This window comes from Notolabrus celidotus, chromosome 21 (genome assembly GCF_009762535.1).
Source record: "Notolabrus celidotus isolate fNotCel1 chromosome 21, fNotCel1.pri, whole genome shotgun sequence".
NCBI lineage: Eukaryota > Metazoa > Chordata > Actinopteri > Labriformes > Labridae > Notolabrus > Notolabrus celidotus.
In genome coordinates, this window is record NC_048292.1 from 28,881,601 (window position 1) to 28,898,049 (window position 16,449).

The 16,449-nt window shown below is 44.3% G+C and overlaps 2 protein-coding genes, 2 long non-coding RNA genes, 2 other non-coding genes and 3 pseudogenes across 6 annotated transcripts; 4 read left to right on the forward strand and 5 right to left on the reverse strand.

Moving 5' to 3' along the window:
* Positions 1–1,013: 1,013 nt before the first annotated feature.
* LOC117805462 lies at positions 1,014–4,092 on the forward strand. Its single transcript, XM_034674192.1, has 4 exons — positions 1,014–1,223; positions 1,446–2,334; positions 2,451–2,586; positions 4,081–4,092. The coding sequence occupies exons 1-4, from the start codon at positions 1,022–1,024 to the stop codon at positions 4,090–4,092; spliced, it is 1,239 nt and encodes a 412-aa protein (XP_034530083.1). The 5' UTR covers positions 1,014–1,021.
* Positions 4,093–4,199: 107 nt separating this feature from the next.
* LOC117805506 lies at positions 4,200–4,322 on the reverse strand (annotated as a pseudogene).
* Positions 4,323–4,488: 166 nt separating this feature from the next.
* On the reverse strand, positions 4,489–4,597 carry LOC117805501 (annotated as a pseudogene).
* Positions 4,598–4,747: 150 nt separating this feature from the next.
* On the reverse strand, positions 4,748–4,870 carry LOC117805509 (annotated as a pseudogene).
* Positions 4,871–6,289: 1,419 nt separating this feature from the next.
* Positions 6,290–6,362, forward strand: trnav-aac. Its single transcript has one exon. It is a non-coding gene; the product is annotated as a tRNA-Val (tRNA).
* Positions 6,363–6,708: 346 nt separating this feature from the next.
* Positions 6,709–9,444, forward strand: LOC117804853. Its single transcript, XR_004629270.1, has 3 exons — positions 6,709–7,967; positions 9,038–9,190; positions 9,380–9,444. It is a non-coding gene; the product is annotated as an uncharacterized LOC117804853 (long non-coding RNA).
* trnaq-cug lies at positions 7,178–7,249 on the reverse strand. The gene has a single exon. It is a non-coding gene; the product is annotated as a tRNA-Gln (tRNA).
* Positions 9,445–9,564: 120 nt separating the features above from the next.
* On the forward strand, positions 9,565–14,889 carry LOC117804842. The gene is made up of 11 exons (XM_034673259.1): positions 9,565–9,809; positions 9,949–10,026; positions 10,102–10,167; positions 10,398–10,526; positions 10,612–11,102; positions 11,185–11,512; positions 11,623–12,421; positions 12,593–12,802; positions 12,899–13,252; positions 13,431–13,528; positions 13,662–14,889. The coding sequence occupies exons 1-11, from the start codon at positions 9,807–9,809 to the stop codon at positions 14,739–14,741; spliced, it is 3,636 nt and encodes a 1,211-aa protein (XP_034529150.1). The 5' UTR covers positions 9,565–9,806; the 3' UTR covers positions 14,742–14,889.
* Position 14,890: 1 nt separating this feature from the next.
* LOC117804859 lies at positions 14,891–16,065 on the reverse strand. The gene is made up of 2 exons (XR_004629275.1): positions 15,936–16,065; positions 14,891–15,181 (listed from the first exon to the last, which is right to left on the reverse strand). It is a non-coding gene; the product is annotated as an uncharacterized LOC117804859 (long non-coding RNA).
* Between the last annotated feature and the right edge of the window lie 384 nt (positions 16,066–16,449).

The following is a 16,449-nucleotide window of genomic DNA, read 5'->3' on the forward strand; positions in this document are numbered from 1 at the left end:
GGTCAGTGGGATGTTTAAAATGAAAATTAAGAAGGAAATTGGGGTTTTCCTCCTGGGCCTTGCCTCTAGAGACCTGCATCTCACTGCATCACATAATAAGCTCCTTGAAAAACTCCTTCTAGTTGCTCGAAAGTTTATACTGCAGAACTGGATCAAAACTATCCCGCCTAGTGTCACCCTTTGGTACAGGGAGATCTTTAATGTCCTCCCTCATGAAAGGTTGGAGGCTGCTGTAAAGGTTAAGGATGAGTTATTTTTAAAAGTTTGGACACTCTCCCTAAATTACATACCTGCAGATCTGAAAAACCTGCTATTGATGGGCAGACAGTTTTCTGATAGGAACAAAACCTCCTCTGTGCAGGGACGCAGAGGATAATAGGCGGCTGATGACTGGTTAACCTTTATTCATTTGTAAATACTGCAGACTGGAAACAAAACAGAGCTGTTTTTATTTGATTTATATGTTATATACATATATGAGTATATATGTGTGTATATATATATATATATATATATATATATATATATATATATATATATATATATATGTGTATATATATATATCTATATATATATAGATATATATATATATATAGATATATAGATATATAGATATATATATATACACATATTATTTTATTTTTTTAATTATTATTTATCATCATGTTGTCATTATCATTGTCTTGGTCATTTTAACTTTTTTGTATCTCTTCTTGTCTAACTCTGTATAACATGCTGTCTGATGGGTTGGGGTGCGGGGTCTTGTTTTAGTGTTTTGTAATGTTTGTGTTTTGAAACAAAAAAATGTGTTTTAAAAAAAAAGGACACTTCAATAGAGCAAAATGTCTATCAATAATGCATTTTATTTCATAGCTTTAATAACTCATGTGTGCTCAGCATGTACAGTAATACATCTATTGGTCTTGTGTTTCAGGTATATCTGGTTGCGTTTGCTGTGCAGTGGAACAGTCGGATGGAGTCACTCTGGGTTGCTGGTGGTCAGGGTCGGCAGACATCATGCATGGACGCGCGGCAGATCCAGCGCATGAATCGGCAGGCTGAGGTGCTCTTCGGCAAAGATCATGTCCTGGAGCCCAACTTTGCTGCTCCTATGCCATACCCTGATCAATACAGGGCCCCGGAAGAGGAGGAGCTCCTTGGTGTTGAGTATGCCATGTGCCAGTCAACAAGCTACTCTGCGAGGCATTACTATGCTCAGAGAGGTAAAGTATTTAATCACACACTTCTACCATATACATACATATGAGGCAGACTATCCCTTTATTCTTCATGCATATTCTAGCAATGACATTAAACATGATATAAACTTAAATTTCATATTAATATGAAGCAAACAAACCGTGCATATTATTGGCATGTCTGTGTATGCATGAATCTACAACTGGCCAGGCACATTTGTGATTAGTACAATTACATATTTGCAGTTGAGGAAGAGCAGGCTTGTGACGAGGAGGAACCGGCTGAGCAAAGCGAGGAGGAGATGGCAGATGAGGGTATTGACATGCCTGCAGAGGATGATCCCATTGATGTCATCTGTAGGAAACATGCTATCCCAACACAAGCAGAACAGGTGGAGGAGGAGGATAGCCCTGCTCTGCAGGATGTGCTGATGACCCGGAGACATCTGCATCTGCCAGGAATAGAGGAAGTGGAGGCGTTAGCCTTGCTGATGCTTGAACTGGCAGACAACAGTCACCTCCACCTTGTGCCAGCCGACCTCAGGCAGAAGATCATCACTGCTGCCAGTTCTCTTCAGGAGCATGACAAGACTGCTGTCAACTTTGTGAAGAGGTACGAGTCCAGGTGGGGCTACACCCTGTTTGGCCGGTGTCTTGGGGCTGACACACCCGAGACCAGAGCAGCCCAGAAGACAAAGTTTGGGTGGATGAGGTACCCCCAGGCAGCACAGGTGACAGAGGATAGTCGTCTGCTGTACCTCGTTATCAAAATGCTGAAAAATCAGCCTCCAACCAGTCACCTCTCTTCCCCTAGTAAAATAACAACATCCATAAAGGGACAGTACAAAAGGATTGTTGACAGAGTTAGAGACGACCCCATCCTCTGCACTCTCTCCATTCCTCTGCCCAATCTAAATGCCAAATCCATCTCTAATTTCATCTCGAGAGAAGAGAAGAAGGCCAACTACAGGGCTACAGTAACACCGACGTCAAAGCCTCACCGTACAGTGCTCTCACACGAGCAAATGCCAGCAGCTCCAACTCTGCCAACATCCCTACCACCACCAGCTCGACCTCAGGTGCAGTACCAGGACGTTCATCACGTTGCTGGTAAAAGGCGTGGTGAGAAGCGGAGGTAAGTTGTTTCAGCACTTCATTACACCTGCTAGAAAGGTGGAAATTTACAGCACTTTTGTAGTGTGTGGACATAAATCATACTGACATCATCACATGTATGTTTAATATTCACAGGTTATATGGTGAAGAACCGGAGCTGGTGAACCGGCCCATTCAGCCTAAGCCTGCTGCGGCCACGCACATAGCGCCCAGATTGTCGGCAGCACCTGTGCTCCTGGTGGTTCCTGCACAACCACAGGCTCCCTCCATGGTACTTCACAGGCCATCATGCAGCTTCATACCTGTAGCACCGCCCCCTGCACCGCCATCCAAACCGAGCATGCCTCATAAATCTTCGAAGCCATGTGGGGCCTGCCAAGTACCTCAATGTGGTGGGCAGCGTAAGAGGTACACACCCTCCAAGGACAAAGCTGCTGGAAGCAGCCAGAAAATGTTCACCTACTGCCCGGCAACTAGGAAATCAACCACTTCTGGTTTTGATGGGGTTGTTTATGACAGTTTTGAACATTTCAAAAATGTGGTTGATGAGGAATTAGCAAAGAGGAAAGGCAATTAGGAAGGCAGCATCTGTGAGCAGATTCAGATCCTCCCTCATGCCCAACATTTACTGTTCCAGCACTGTAAATTGTAATTGTAATAATAATGTAATATAATGTAATATAATATAATATAATATAATATAATGTGTAATATTTTCCTGCACTATTGCATTTTTGTTTGATGAGAATAATATGTTGTTTTGTTTACATTGTGAGCTGCACCTTGGTTTGTTCTATGTTTGATGAGAATAACATGTTTTGTTTACATTGTGGACTGCACAGTGGTTTGTTCGATGTTCGATGAAAATAATATGTTGTTTTGTTTACATTGTGGGCTGCACGGTGGTGCAGTGGGTAGCGCTGTTGCCTCACAGCTAGAAGGTTCCTGGTTCGTAGTCCCTGGCCGGGCTGGTACCTTTCTGTGTGGAGTTTGCATGTTCTCCCCGTGCATGCTTGGGTTCTCTCTGGGTACTCCGGCTTCCTCCAACAGTTCAAAAACGTGCTTACCAGATTAATTGGTCACTCTAAATTGCCTGTAGGTGTGAGTGTGGGTGTGAATGGTTGTCTGTCTCTCTGTATTAGCCCTGTGATAGGTTGGTGACCTGTCCAGGGTGTACCCTGCCTTCCGCCCGAAGCCAGCTGGGATAGGCTCCAGCCCACCGTGACCCCTAACGGGATAAGCGGTCACGATAATGGATGGATGGATGTTTACATTGTGAGCAGAAAGACATCCAGTGCTTTATCTGACTCTATGCAGTCTGTTGCTGCCTTTAATAAAATTCATTGTTTTACACTTATTGGCTGGTGTTTGCATATCTGTATAAGATGTTACTGCAAGTTTTCACTTTCTCCCAATAGACTAGGCAGGATTTCAGAAAATGGGCTTATACAACATTTTAAGGGGTATTTCAGGTTTCTGAACACAAATCTGCTGTATGGCAGGCTCCAAAAAGAGTTTTAAGCCTCCTAACTACCACAATAACATAGGCCTAACATCATAGGCAATGTATTACAGGTGAATAGGATAGAAAATCTAAGTATCAAATATCTACATGAAACCTCCCTCGCTTGTTCCTTATGAACAATATTTTCTGTCATTTTTGAAGTGTATGCAAATTAGTGCATAATTAATAATGTAACACCTAATTTGGATGTGAAAACATACAATTTCTCATATCTTGTGATTCAATTTTTTGTTGTCTCAGGGCAAGCAGTAATCTATAGAAGTCTCATGGCGATATCTATTGAAGTTTTTTTGACCCTGTTCACCTGTAATGCATTGTCAATGGGGTTCATGTTCCCAGGTCCCAGGATCCAGGATAGGGACTTGGGGGGGTCATGAGCCATTCCCAGGCGGTCTCCCATCCAAGTACTAACCAGGCCCGACCCTGCTTAGCTTTCGAGATCGGACGAGATCGGGCGTGTTCAGGGTGGTATGGCCGTAAGCGAAAGTATCACGTGCAAAACAGCCACTTATAGGCTGTGGCAGCCTGCAGCCAGAATGTGGCGGGGCACGAGGCCCCGCCACATTCTGAAATCTGGCGCACGTCTGTCTCTTTGCCTCTTTTCAGTCAGGCCGCTTTTTCTGCAGAGAAATTTGAAAAAAAGAAAAAAGCTTACAGCACCTGGTATTCCCAGGCGGTCTCCCATCCAAGTACTAACCAGGCCCGACCCTGCTTAGCTTCCGAGATCGGGCGTGTTCAGGGTGGTATGGCCGTAAGCGAGAGTATCAGGTGCAAAACAGCCACTTATAGGCGGTGGGGCAGCCTGCAGCCAGAATGTGTTCTGAAATCTGGCGCACGTCTGTCTCTGTCTCTTTGCCTCTTTTCAGTCAGGCTGCTTTTTCTGCAGAGAAATTTGAAAAAAGAAAAAAGCTTACAGCACCTGGTATTCCCAGGCGGTCTCCCATCCAAGTACTAACCAGGCCCAACCCTGCTTAGCTTCCGAGATCGGACGAGATCGGGCGTGTTTAGATTAAACAGCACAATAGTAAAGCTTAACTTCCTTAACTTTTCCCATTCATTCTCTATGGTAGTTCTTATCACTACGGATGTAATATATTTCTGACCACTATGGAGATTTGGGGGGTGCTGTTTCCCCCTTTGACAGATAGAGAGTAAGTTCTTTTTACTAAGTGATTCCCACTACAGGGAAATTACTAAAATAGTAACAAACTTCCCAACATGAACCCCAGAAGAGAAACTGTCAGTTCTCCTGGGGGAAGGGTCAGCAGCTCCTCTGGCTGCTAAATATGTGTCTGCCTGTCACAGCCTGAGGGACGCACCATCCCAAAATATTTGATTTCAGGTGAAGGTTTTATGAGCGTGCAGCATCAAGTGAAGACATTGAGATATGCTGTATGGGTGACACCATCGTTCATTAATGCATATAAAATATGTAATGAATATATATGTAATGTATGTGTATGAATCGTATGTTCTTTGGCAACAACATATCTTTGTTAATGCCAATAAAGCAAGTTGAATTGAATTGAATTGACCCAGTTTCTTACCGTTTTGAGTGACAGGCTGCATCAGTAGCAGTTTATCAACATTAACTGTGTTTTTTTCTCACATCACTCTGTGAAAAGAGGCAGGAAATAGAAACTGCTCAAACAGAATAAAAAGAAAACAAGAAAATCTTTATTTTAGTTTCAACTCTGACTAATACTCATAAAATCAGTGAGGAGATAACTCTGTCACAGTCAGAGTGAAAAACACAAAACATGTTTCCGCCCAGTTTCGAACCGTGGACCTCCCGCGCGGGTCCCCCTCATAGTAAAGCTTAACTCCCTTAACTTTTCCCATTCATTCTCTATGGTAGTTCTTATCACTACAGATGTAATATATTTTTGACCACAGGTGAGATTTGGTGCTGTTTCCCCCTTTGACAGATGTAAAGAGACCCAGTTTCTACCTGAGTGTTAATTCAGAAACACAATCAGGTCTATGCTAAGTAGGTTTAACTCACATGAGTGATATGTCGTGGTGTCTAGAATAACAATAATGATATAAAAGTACATTAGAAATAATTATATTTAGGTAGCACAATATTTATGAGCTGTCCTGTCATTAAACCCTGAATAAGATAAAGAAAATAAACTTTAAAAACAGAACACGTATAAATAATGAACGACGGCTTGTGTTTGAGTTAAAACTGTGTTCCTGATAGCTCGACAGCTCCACTTTATGTTCTCAATCTTAGATCTCCAGAAAAAAAAATCCTCTTTGAACAAACTGATTGTTCCTTTGAAATATCTGTACTACGCTCATTGTTACATCTCTTATCTGTCAGATTAAGTCCATCTAACATCAGTTTCGGTTGTGATTAGCACCTTAAGTCAAGTGGTTTCTAACCTTGTTTGTGGTTTCAGGTCAAGAACTGAAATAAATGACGTCACTGTCTGCACCATCAGTTTCCGTAGTGTAGTGGTTATCACGTTCGCCTAACACGCGAAAGGTCCCCGGTTCGAGACCGGGCGGAAACATGTTTTGTGTTTCTTACTCTAAATGTTAAAGGTTATGTTCTTACCTGTTTTAAATGTATGAGGCATCAGTGAAACAAAAAAAAACCCTCTGTCTTTGTGTTTTCATTTTATTCCCTTTGACCAGTTTCATGTGTTATTCTATTTCAGGGTTCTAAATTGACAACACACAGGATTGAGAGACTAGGTCTCTTTACATCTGTGAAAGGGGAAACAGCGCCAAATCTCACATGTGGTCAAAAATATATTACATCCGTAGTGATAAGAACTACCATAGAGAATGAATGGGAAAAGTTAAGGAAGTTAAGCTTTACTATGAGGGGGACCCGCGTGGGAGACAAAGGTTCGATTCCCCGACGGGGAGACTTATGCTTCCTACCAGCAGCTAATTGTTTTACCCACAAGGACAGGGGCTTCAAGCTCGTGCTGCTCTCCAGCCGAGGTGAGCTGAGGAAGGGTTAACCTTCCCTACTACAATGGAGGCAATCTAAATCAAATTGCCAACCAAGCAGTCATCAATGTACCGTAAGTAAAGCAGGATGAGTTCATTGGTTCATCCCTGCCTTTTGCCTTCATCAGCAAATTCCAGTCCAATGTGTACACTATGCTTTACATCAGTAGGGCATGCATGCGCTGTTAAGAGCGACTACAGTTCCATTTGATGGTTAGTACGAGCCGGAATTTACAGTGGCCTCTGAACCTTTCAGGAGGATCGGCTGACCCGATAACCCTTGGATTGTTCAAGGGCTCACTGGTGCTGGGCACCTGTGTTGCTTGCCGTCCGACCAGTCGCAAGGCACCTGCGACACCTCAAAAGCAGGTCCCACCGAGATTTGAACTCGGATCGCTGGATTCAGAGTCCAGAGTGCTAACCATTACACCATGGCACCGTCGCATGGCTTCCAGAGACAGCTGTCGAACACGGTCTTACATGCCATCAACATGTATGGTTGTTACTGTGCACACAACAAGAGACGGTAGGCACTAAGAAATACCAGTGAAACAGACGACCGCATGAAAAAGCAACTTTAACTGGCTGTCTAAAGTAACGTGGTCAGCTACGAGGGCTGAGGCTGAGAGCAGCATGTTCATTCTTTGCTGAGAGCAACACGTGCAAAAAGCAGGAGTCAGAGGCCACACAAACGGCACCGTCTCAGTTTAGCGTGTCAGGCACGCCCGCCGTACTACGAGCACAGTGTTTTATTGTCTTCATGCCGCCTGCCGTGTAAAGACTTGATGAGTAATCTCTGTCAGCATCATGTGGCAGACAACAGTGGCAGGGAAAAGCACGCCTTGTCAGAAGTGGGATTCGAACCCACGCCTCCAGGGGAGACTGCGACCTGAACGCCAGCAGCCGCTGGATCGTCTGTTTAGAATTCTGTAATGTTGAAGATTACGGCCAATGGCATCTCGCTATTCCAACATTCTCCAACATTCTCCAACATTCTGGACCAATCGCGTTGGCGAATTCTTCCCAGCGTTCAACATTTGACCAATGACAGCGCAGCAATGTTAGAGCCGAGGGAGGCGGGGCGAGGGTATCCTTTCGCCATTTCGGGTCACTGTCATTACGTCCGAAATTTTCCACTCGCTACATGTATCGAAATGGTGAGTATCCGTCAACAAAGTGTCGTGTAACACATTTTAAGAGGAAAAATAAATGATTGTACCTCTTGTATGTATACCCACCGTCACATTGACTTATTTAGCGAACTTTGACTGGAAGTTTAATCGATCCAGCGGCCGACATTTATTAGTGTTGTCATTAGCCGGCTGTATCGGTGTAACAACAAGAAAAAATGGAACAATGTAGAACTTCATCTTAACATATAGTTGTTTGATTGCGACAATCGGTTTTGATCTTATGAGTGAAAAACAATGTGTTTAGGCAATATATATCTTATTCTTCTTGTAATGGTAGCAAGTAGCACTGTTACCGCAGCAGTACTGTCCCATTCATAGGCCCCGTTACCACCGCAGTTCTCTGACAGTTCTGCCTTGTTTAACATAATAAAGGCATCAGTGTATCATTTGTCTTCATAAACATCAGGTTAATGTTTGGAAACTGTCCATTGTACTGTGTTCCCTCTGTTATATTGATAGAAAGTCGATTACCGTCCAACATTTCTCTGTACTAGACATTTCACAGCGTTACTTTCAATAAAGAAGTCAGTGCACCATTTACGACCAGCTTTAGAATTGAAGAAATATATCACCCAACACTATGAGAATGTATACATAGTGCAAATAGCCTACTGTAAATGAATGAGCTTTGAGTCTTAATTAAACGTCGAATAAGTTGCAGTGTTTTCTGTTACACTGACAACCATTTTAAGACTCCCCGACGTAAGTGGGCTACTACCATTTTATACAGTCAATGCCTACTACACAAGATAGTGGTCCAGTCTATGAGTTACCCAGCTTTCTATTACTACCTTTCTAACTCCTGAAAGAGTTCACCCAACATTGTAATGTTACATACATATATACATACATGTTATAAATCCTGTTAATTCATGTGTTTAAAACTCTACCAATATGTATTATGTGACTTAGTTAAGTTTTTTTCTAATTGTTGTATTACAACAGTACAAAGCCAATGCACCCGATTTAATATAAAGCAATTACTGTATATTACTGTTTTTATGTTTTAATATCTGCATTCATGTTAAAAATAGGCAATGTCTTCCAAGACAAAATCGCACAAGGCAATGTCCGACTCAGAGTGGATGTCCCGTCTGAGAAGGTTTGCCAGCACTGGGTCCTGGCCTGCAGGTGAAGGCAACAGACCTGCTCCCAGGCAGAAGAAATGGTTTGAGCTGTATCAGAGGGTATGAGTTTATTTATGGACCAGTATACAATTTACTCTTCCTATACATTTTACCCATAACTTGTAACAAATACAAAATAAGGTTCATTAGTTAACTAATATAAAATTGGCAAACTTTCTATCAGATCCATAAGCTATACACTGTGATGATTATTCCATAGTCAATCAAATGTGTGATTATTGCTTGTAGATTGAGAAATGTCCGATGCAGACTCATGGACAGAGGTCATTGTTTGGGCAAGAGAGGAAGTGCCAATGTAGATTTCATCAACCAAAGGTAAAACTATTGAGAGTGTTTATCTGAGACAGTGTTTGTTTATGTATGTCGCTACAACAATTAAAACTGTGTCTACTCTGTCTTGGAATAACAGCCATCCACACCAAGTGTTGCTCCGCGGACTGGAGGGCAACCAGCTGCAGCTGTGGGTCAAGTCCAAGGCCCTGTGGGGCAACAGATTGCAGCAGCAGGGGACCCTGTCCAGAGGGTAGCAGCTGGTCCTCTGGTGGGTTCCGTAGCTGTTCAACAGGCTCCACCATCCAGTCCAGCCCAGAGTGCTCCAGTAGTACCAGGACTGAGACCTGAGGGCCAAAAGACACGACCCATTTTGAGTTTGGCAATGGTAATCAGACAATTAATACAATGCATAAACTGACCCCTGCTATGAACACAATATTTACCTTTATGTATATTGGACGATAGTTTGACTATAAAGTCCTCAACTTAGCCCTGACAAAGCCCTCTGCTTTGTTGTCTTTCAGTTTACTAAGCCAAGATTTGGTGGAGCGCATGTTGCTGCTGCAAAACCAAATCTTAGCAAAGCCAGAAGAGTAACCAAGGTAAATAAAGATTTTATGCAACGTTTAAGCTTGAGACATAATTGTGGTAAGTAACTAATACTGAATGCTTTACAGACCCAAATCACAGTCACAGACCCTGCTGAGGAAAGTACCAGTGCTCCTTCCAGCACTCCTGTCTCAGTGAGTAATAAAGATTATACTTACTGTTGTAAAGGTGTTATTATACAAACTTTTTATAAAGATATTAAAAACCTTTAAATCCACTTGAGCGGAAATTACATTTTAAAGCAGTAACAATATCATTATAGTTTTTTATATGGAGTGCTTGTATAATTTCACAGATTTAATGCTGTGGTGAATTGCTTGTAGTTTTTACTAATCTGAATATAACTCCTGCTGTGTGTCTCAAGGCTTCAACTTCTCAAGCAGAGAGCCAGGCGCCAGCACCTGTCCCCAGTCCAGCACCTGTCCCCAGTCCAGCACCTGTCCCCAGTCCAGCACCTGTCCCCAGTCCAGCAGCTGTGGTTGCCACTGTGTCTGTAAGTAATTTAACATTTTTACATCATTTACATCAGGAGTCTCTTAAACCAATATAAACTATATTCTGCTTTTTTTATTTTAAAGTCTGCTGCTGACACTAGGACAGAAGCACCAGCTTCAACCTCCCCCCTGCCCCGTTTGTGGTCAGAAGGTTTGCCGCCCGAAGACCACAAATGGATTGAAAAATCTATCCTGAGGACGGGGCCAAAAGGGAGACTGCAGCTTCAGGACCATCTGAAGCTGTGGCACTTTCCACCTCAGCCGAGTCACCTGTACAACCAGGCTCCAGCACCAGACCGCTTCTTTGCCCATCCACTGTTTGTATGGATGCCATACAAGTTGTGGAAGGTGAAAGTGGTCTGTCCTAATGCAGCCTGTCAACAGCACCAACTCACAGGAGCAGGGCTGCATAAGAGGGCACGGCGGGTCCTTGACGTGGACAGGACCTACAACATGGTGACAGAGACACTGACCTGCACCAAATGTAGAGCCACCCACGTGTCTTGGAGCCAAACTGTCCTCAGGCAGCTGGACTTGGCTCACAGGTCTGAATTCCGGGTGATCCTGACCCAGAAGTAAGTATTAAATCTTTTCTCTCTTGCCTTGTCAACAGAATTATGTAAAACAATTCCACTGATACACCTGTCTTTGACTTAGATATGCCTGTGACATCCGGGTGATCCGCTTCCTGCGGGAGAGAGGTCTGGGTAACAGTCCAACACGGGTTGTTAAGCAGCTGATGGAAAACCACTCTGAGGAGTGGCTGCATCGGGTTGCCAGGTACACCACAGAGTGTGTGGACTTTCAGCAGCGCCCCGGACTGCTGCCCATGACTTTCCCTGAGCCCCCTGAGCCTTCTGTGGTGCCAAGCTGCAAGTGGCTCCTGTCTGTCTACAGCCAGGACATCTTGACAAGGCTCGAGGACATCAAGGCCAGGATAACATCCACCTTTGGCACAATTTTAAAGATGGACTCGACCAAAAAGGTTTAAATTGTTTTCACATTCTTTAATACAGAAACTGATATTATTAACTACTCACAGTAAATTAATATTCATGAAAATAATCACTTTTTTACTTCTTTTTTTTCCTTCAGATCACCAAGAAGCTTGCCGGCACGGCTAAAGGGACAGCTCTCTGGCTCACCTCCGTGGGGAATGAGCATGGTCAGATTCTGATCAGTGTGCTGACCGCTCAGGAGGGAGCTGGCCTGGACATGATGGCAGCAGACCTGGTACAGCGTTACCAGAAAGCTGGTGTCCATCCCCCTGTTGCCCTGTATGTGGACTGTGGCTGCTGCTCCAACGCTGGGGAGACCAAGCTGGAGGCCAGATTCGGTGGGTGGCCTGACCTCATCGTCAGGCTCGATATCTGGCACTTCATGCGCAGAATTGCCCTGGGATGCGCAACAGATGCTCATCAGTTGTACCCGGTCTTTATGTCACGCCTGTCAGCGTGCATATTTGAGTGGGATGCAGCTGATTTAGCTCTGTTGCGCGAAGCAAAAAAACAGCAGCTTCAGTCCCAGGGCATGGCAGTCACAGATCAGGACATCAACAGGCATCTGTCCAGGGGGGAGCTGGCCCTCCATTGTCGGAGGAGAACCCGGGGTGAAGAGGCCACCACCCAGATGCTGGAGGAGCTGCTGCAGGGGCTGACGGGGACCAGTGGCAACGACTCTCTTGGAGTTCCCCTGTTTGACATGGACAGGATGGAGCACATCTGGCATGTCCAAAGCAAGCACATCAAATGCATCCAGGACCCGCCAGGTGTGTCTCTCTACACAAAAACAGGGGAGCTCACTAAGGGAGGTGTGCGGTTGCCCACATTCAGGTGCGCCAGGGGCTCTACATCTTTGGAGTCCTTTCATTTGCACCTCAACCGCTTCATCCCAGGTTTGTGTCTGTAATATACAGTATGTTTGTTAATGTGTTATTTAGTCCAGCAATAGCACAAATTGTAATAGTCATTAATGTATTTTATTACCAAGTGTTTTAAGAAGTGCTGTTTAAACAAAATGTTACTTACTTACTTACTTACCTACTTACTTACTTATTTACTTCTAGGAACCAGTGCCAACAGCCTGAATTTTCAGGTTTACTTGCTTGAAGGACTCCATAGGTGGAACCAGGACCGTGGTAGTGCTGCCCTGTCGGCTGGACCATCTGCTTTCCGCAGCTACTCGGGTGACCTGCTTCACTGTGTGAACAGGAACTATGAGAAGCTGTTTGGCAGGAAGGTGGTCCCAGAGTTCTGTCCACCCTCCCCTTACACTGGTTAGCATTATTTTAATAAATTCAAAATTCAACTCATTATGAAAAAAATAATTTGCACAACTTTGTTAATGATCCATCTTACCTCTGTTGTTTCAGGAGAGCTCATAGGGCTGCAGTATCTGTTCCGGCAGACTGGTCAGGCACTGCAGGATATGCACCCTGATTCGGAGGAGACTGCTCAGATGGTGGAGGAGCATAATGTGGAGGACAATGAGGAGGAAGATGAGGGGTTTGCCGAAGCAGCAGAGGACCCAACAGTGCTGGACCAGGAAGCTCTCCATGCCCCTGCCACTCTGACTCCTGGCCTGAGCTCTAGTGTGTCCACAGCTCAGCTCACCTCCTCCACAACAGCTCCTTGCAGTTCCTCCAGCCAAGCTTCGAGCACCTCCTTCATCCCAGCTCCTAGCACCTCCTTCGGGACAGCTCCCAGCCCACTGGCCATAGCTCCCTGTAAGGCTTAAAAAATAAATCTTAGTATTATTGAAATTATGATATGGCTAGGTGCAGTGCAGTGAAAATAAGAATTATGTTGCAATCATGATAATGATTCCTCACTATTTTTGCAGCATATCACAGTTGTTAAATTTGTAATATTGATGGCTGTTTTTTTCATATTGTGCATCACTAGCTCCTGGCCCATCTGCAGTAGCCTCTGCTTCGTCATCTCTGGTCTCAACTTCATCCTCTGAGACTGGAGTTGATATGCAGCCTCATGATGATGATGTGGTAAGTGTCAGTGTGTTAAAAGTTATGCACCTATATTTCATTCAATGAAGAACAACATAAATGTGTCGGTAAAGGTCCCTGTAATTGAAGGATTTACATTAATACTTTCAAAAATATTTCATATTTTGAACAGGCTGTGGACGAGCAGAATGTCCCTGGCTACCAGAACGTGGACAGACTCGCTGAGTTTTTGGTGGAGCTTCGGAGTCAGACGTCCCTGTGTCTCACCAACCAGCAGGCCAGCACCATCAAAGGCCTGTGGGACAGCCTCAACGAGCGGGACAGGCAGCGGGTGGTATATGCTGCTCGACACCAGGACAGGCTCCTGACTGGAAGGTTCAGAACACCGAAGAAGCCCTCAACCACGCCTGGTGTGGAGAGCACTGCCCGCTGCCTGTTAGGTGCAAGTAGCGCGCCTGCTCAGTGGCCTAACTGCTGTCGGTTGGTGGAGAACATTTTCATTCGACTCTGCAGCATTCACCAAGGCCCAGTGAGGAGAGGGAAGACAGCTGTCTCGAGGTGGTCCCTTATCTTGAGGGATTACCACAGGATAAGGCAGCTGGTGCTAGGGAACTCTCTGGTGATGCAGCAGACAGCCATTCAGCTGGTGGAGGTCAACCAGAACACCCTGATCCAGTGGTTCAACTCCAGGCAGAAGAGACAGGAACTGTCTGTGCTGCTTCAGGGTGCCGTCCTACCTCCAGCCATCTCTGAATCTGCAGAGCCTCTTCAGGAGGCAAGAGTGCTAGCTGCTCAGCCTGCACCAGCGCAGCAGGAGCACCAGTACTGGCTGCCAGAGAGCACAGCTGGTCAGGCACAGCAGAGGCAGAGGGGTCCTAGTCAGGTCCCCCGCACCATCTTACCGAAAACACCGGGCAAGAGGCCTCTGTTTGCCGGCCCCCCAGCACCAGCACCCAGTCTGACAACCCAGTTTGTCTCTCCACCTGGACAAAATGTCAGACTAATACAAGTGCCAGTTATATATCCTGTGGCAGTTTTCCCTCAGACAGGTGCAGCTACAAGCCAAGAAGAAGCCCCACCCAAGAGGCCATACAGGAGGACGGTGGAGGCTAACACCTGCAATAAGTGTGGCCAGTTCAGGAATGCCGAAACTGGCCACAGCCAGTACTATGGCAAAGTGTACTGCCCTGAGTTTGAGACCCTCACCAAACAGCAGTGGCTGGAGGAAATGAGGAAGAAATTCCAGAAGTAGGCTGATCTTGTAAATAATAACTAAAATGGCACACTAAATTAAAACTGTAAAAATTGTATATAGTTGTAAGTATTTATGTTTATTTTTGTTGTTTTGTAAGTTATGATAGTGTGCAATAAATTGTTATATTTTCTACAAACAAACACAACTACAGAAAATGTGTCTTTATTGAAAATTGAAGTAAACAACACAAAAAAACATTGACAATGATGTTTACAACAATCACCAACAGTAACATGGTGCATAATTTACGGGTAAATAGTCTGAAGATAAAACATGCAAAATAATCTGCTTTGACACAGAAAAATAAAGATGCTAAGAGGAGGCATTTTCAGTTCCATGTTGAAGGTGGTCTCCAGCAGACATGAGAAAAAGTCCTCTATGAAGGTCTAGGGTTGGGGAACTGCTATTCAAGTCTTGTGATGAGGCAGCTTCCATTCCTGCAGAAAGAGGAAAGAAGTAAAAATGAATTATTTACTGTAATGAAAATATTCAGAATTTTAAAAAGTATTCACAATTGTATTCACAGTTAAGAAGAGGATTAGGGCCACTGAAAAAAAAAATTAAGTTCAACATTTTTTTTTAAATTCTTCTTTTAAATTAAAGTCAGAATTCTGAGATTAAAGTCAGAATTCTGAGATTAAAGTCAGAATTCTGACTAATAATTTTTTCAGTGCCTCTAATCCTCTTCCGTATCACAGTGATACATAATAATGCTTTCTAAAACATCAGCTGTACGTAATTATTTAATGAGGTTTCCTTGCGCGCACTCAGTGACCTATTTTCTGAATGGGGGAACCCCTTTGCCCTTCGACCCGAAAGCAAGGTCCATATAAGGCAATGTGCGTCACACAGCAGAGAGTCATACTGCGGTCTCAGCTTCCTTCAGGTTCGTCGGTTCGTATCCCGCACGCGGCGCATACAAAGTATCAAAGTTTACTAGTTTTCGAGGAAATCACTTTTTAACACTTTAATTGCGGGGAAACGGCCGAATTTTTCGTTCCTTTCTCTTTTTCTCGTTTTTCTTCTCTTTTCTTCCCTTTTTCTTCTCCCCCCTCCTCCCCCCTTCTCCCCCTTCTTAGATGGCCGATTGTTCCCCAGCTTGAACGCAGCGCCTTAGACCGCTCGGCCATCCTGACTAGATGGGCAGTGCGGTCACAGGGCGCGGCACCCCGACACGGTCACGTAACAAACCTTTTGGCTCCATTCAGGGTGCAGACTGCTACTGTTTTCACCTGGCAACAACAAGAACAACCTTTTGGGCTGGAGGACGAAGACATCGCTCCTTGCAGTGGGGAGGAAGACTAATGGAAGGCCAAAGCAGTTTCTACAAATATCCAGTTGCAGGTACCTGGCTTTGCTCATGTGTACAACTTGAGTACCAATTGCTCTGCTGATATTACTAGTCCTTTAGTTTGTGAACACAGCTTTGTTTCGAACTGGGGACCGGACGGGTCCCCCTCATAGTAAAGCTTAACTTCCTTAACTTTTCCCATGCATTCTCTATGGTAGTTCTTATCACTATGGATGTAATATATTTTTGACCACATGTGAGATTTGGCGCTGTTTCCCCCTTTGACAGATGTAAAGAGACCCAGTCTCTCAATCCTGTGTGTTGTTAATTTAGAACCCTGAAATAGAATAACACATGAAAAAAAAACAAATAAAAGTGACAGGTCAACATTTAATGTGCCTTTTCTCACAGCCT

Bases quoted from the DNA above. Each gene is read 5' to 3' on its own strand.
- LOC117805462 (XM_034674192.1), top strand. From the start codon at position 1,022: ATGGACGCGCGGCAGATCCAGCGCATGAATCGGCAGGCTGAGGTGCTC. The intron at 1,224-1,445 runs GTAAAGTATTTA...ACATATTTGCAG, and splicing joins GCATTACTATGCTCAGAGAG to TTGAGGAAGAGCAGGCTTGT. The intron at 2,335-2,450 runs GTAAGTTGTTTC...TAATATTCACAG, and splicing joins AGGCGTGGTGAGAAGCGGAG to GTTATATGGTGAAGAACCGG.
- LOC117804842 (XM_034673259.1), top strand. The intron at 11,513-11,622 runs GTTTAAATTGTT...TTTTTCCTTCAG, and splicing joins AGATGGACTCGACCAAAAAG to ATCACCAAGAAGCTTGCCGG. The intron at 13,529-13,661 runs GTAAGTGTCAGT...TATTTTGAACAG, and splicing joins AGCCTCATGATGATGATGTG to GCTGTGGACGAGCAGAATGT.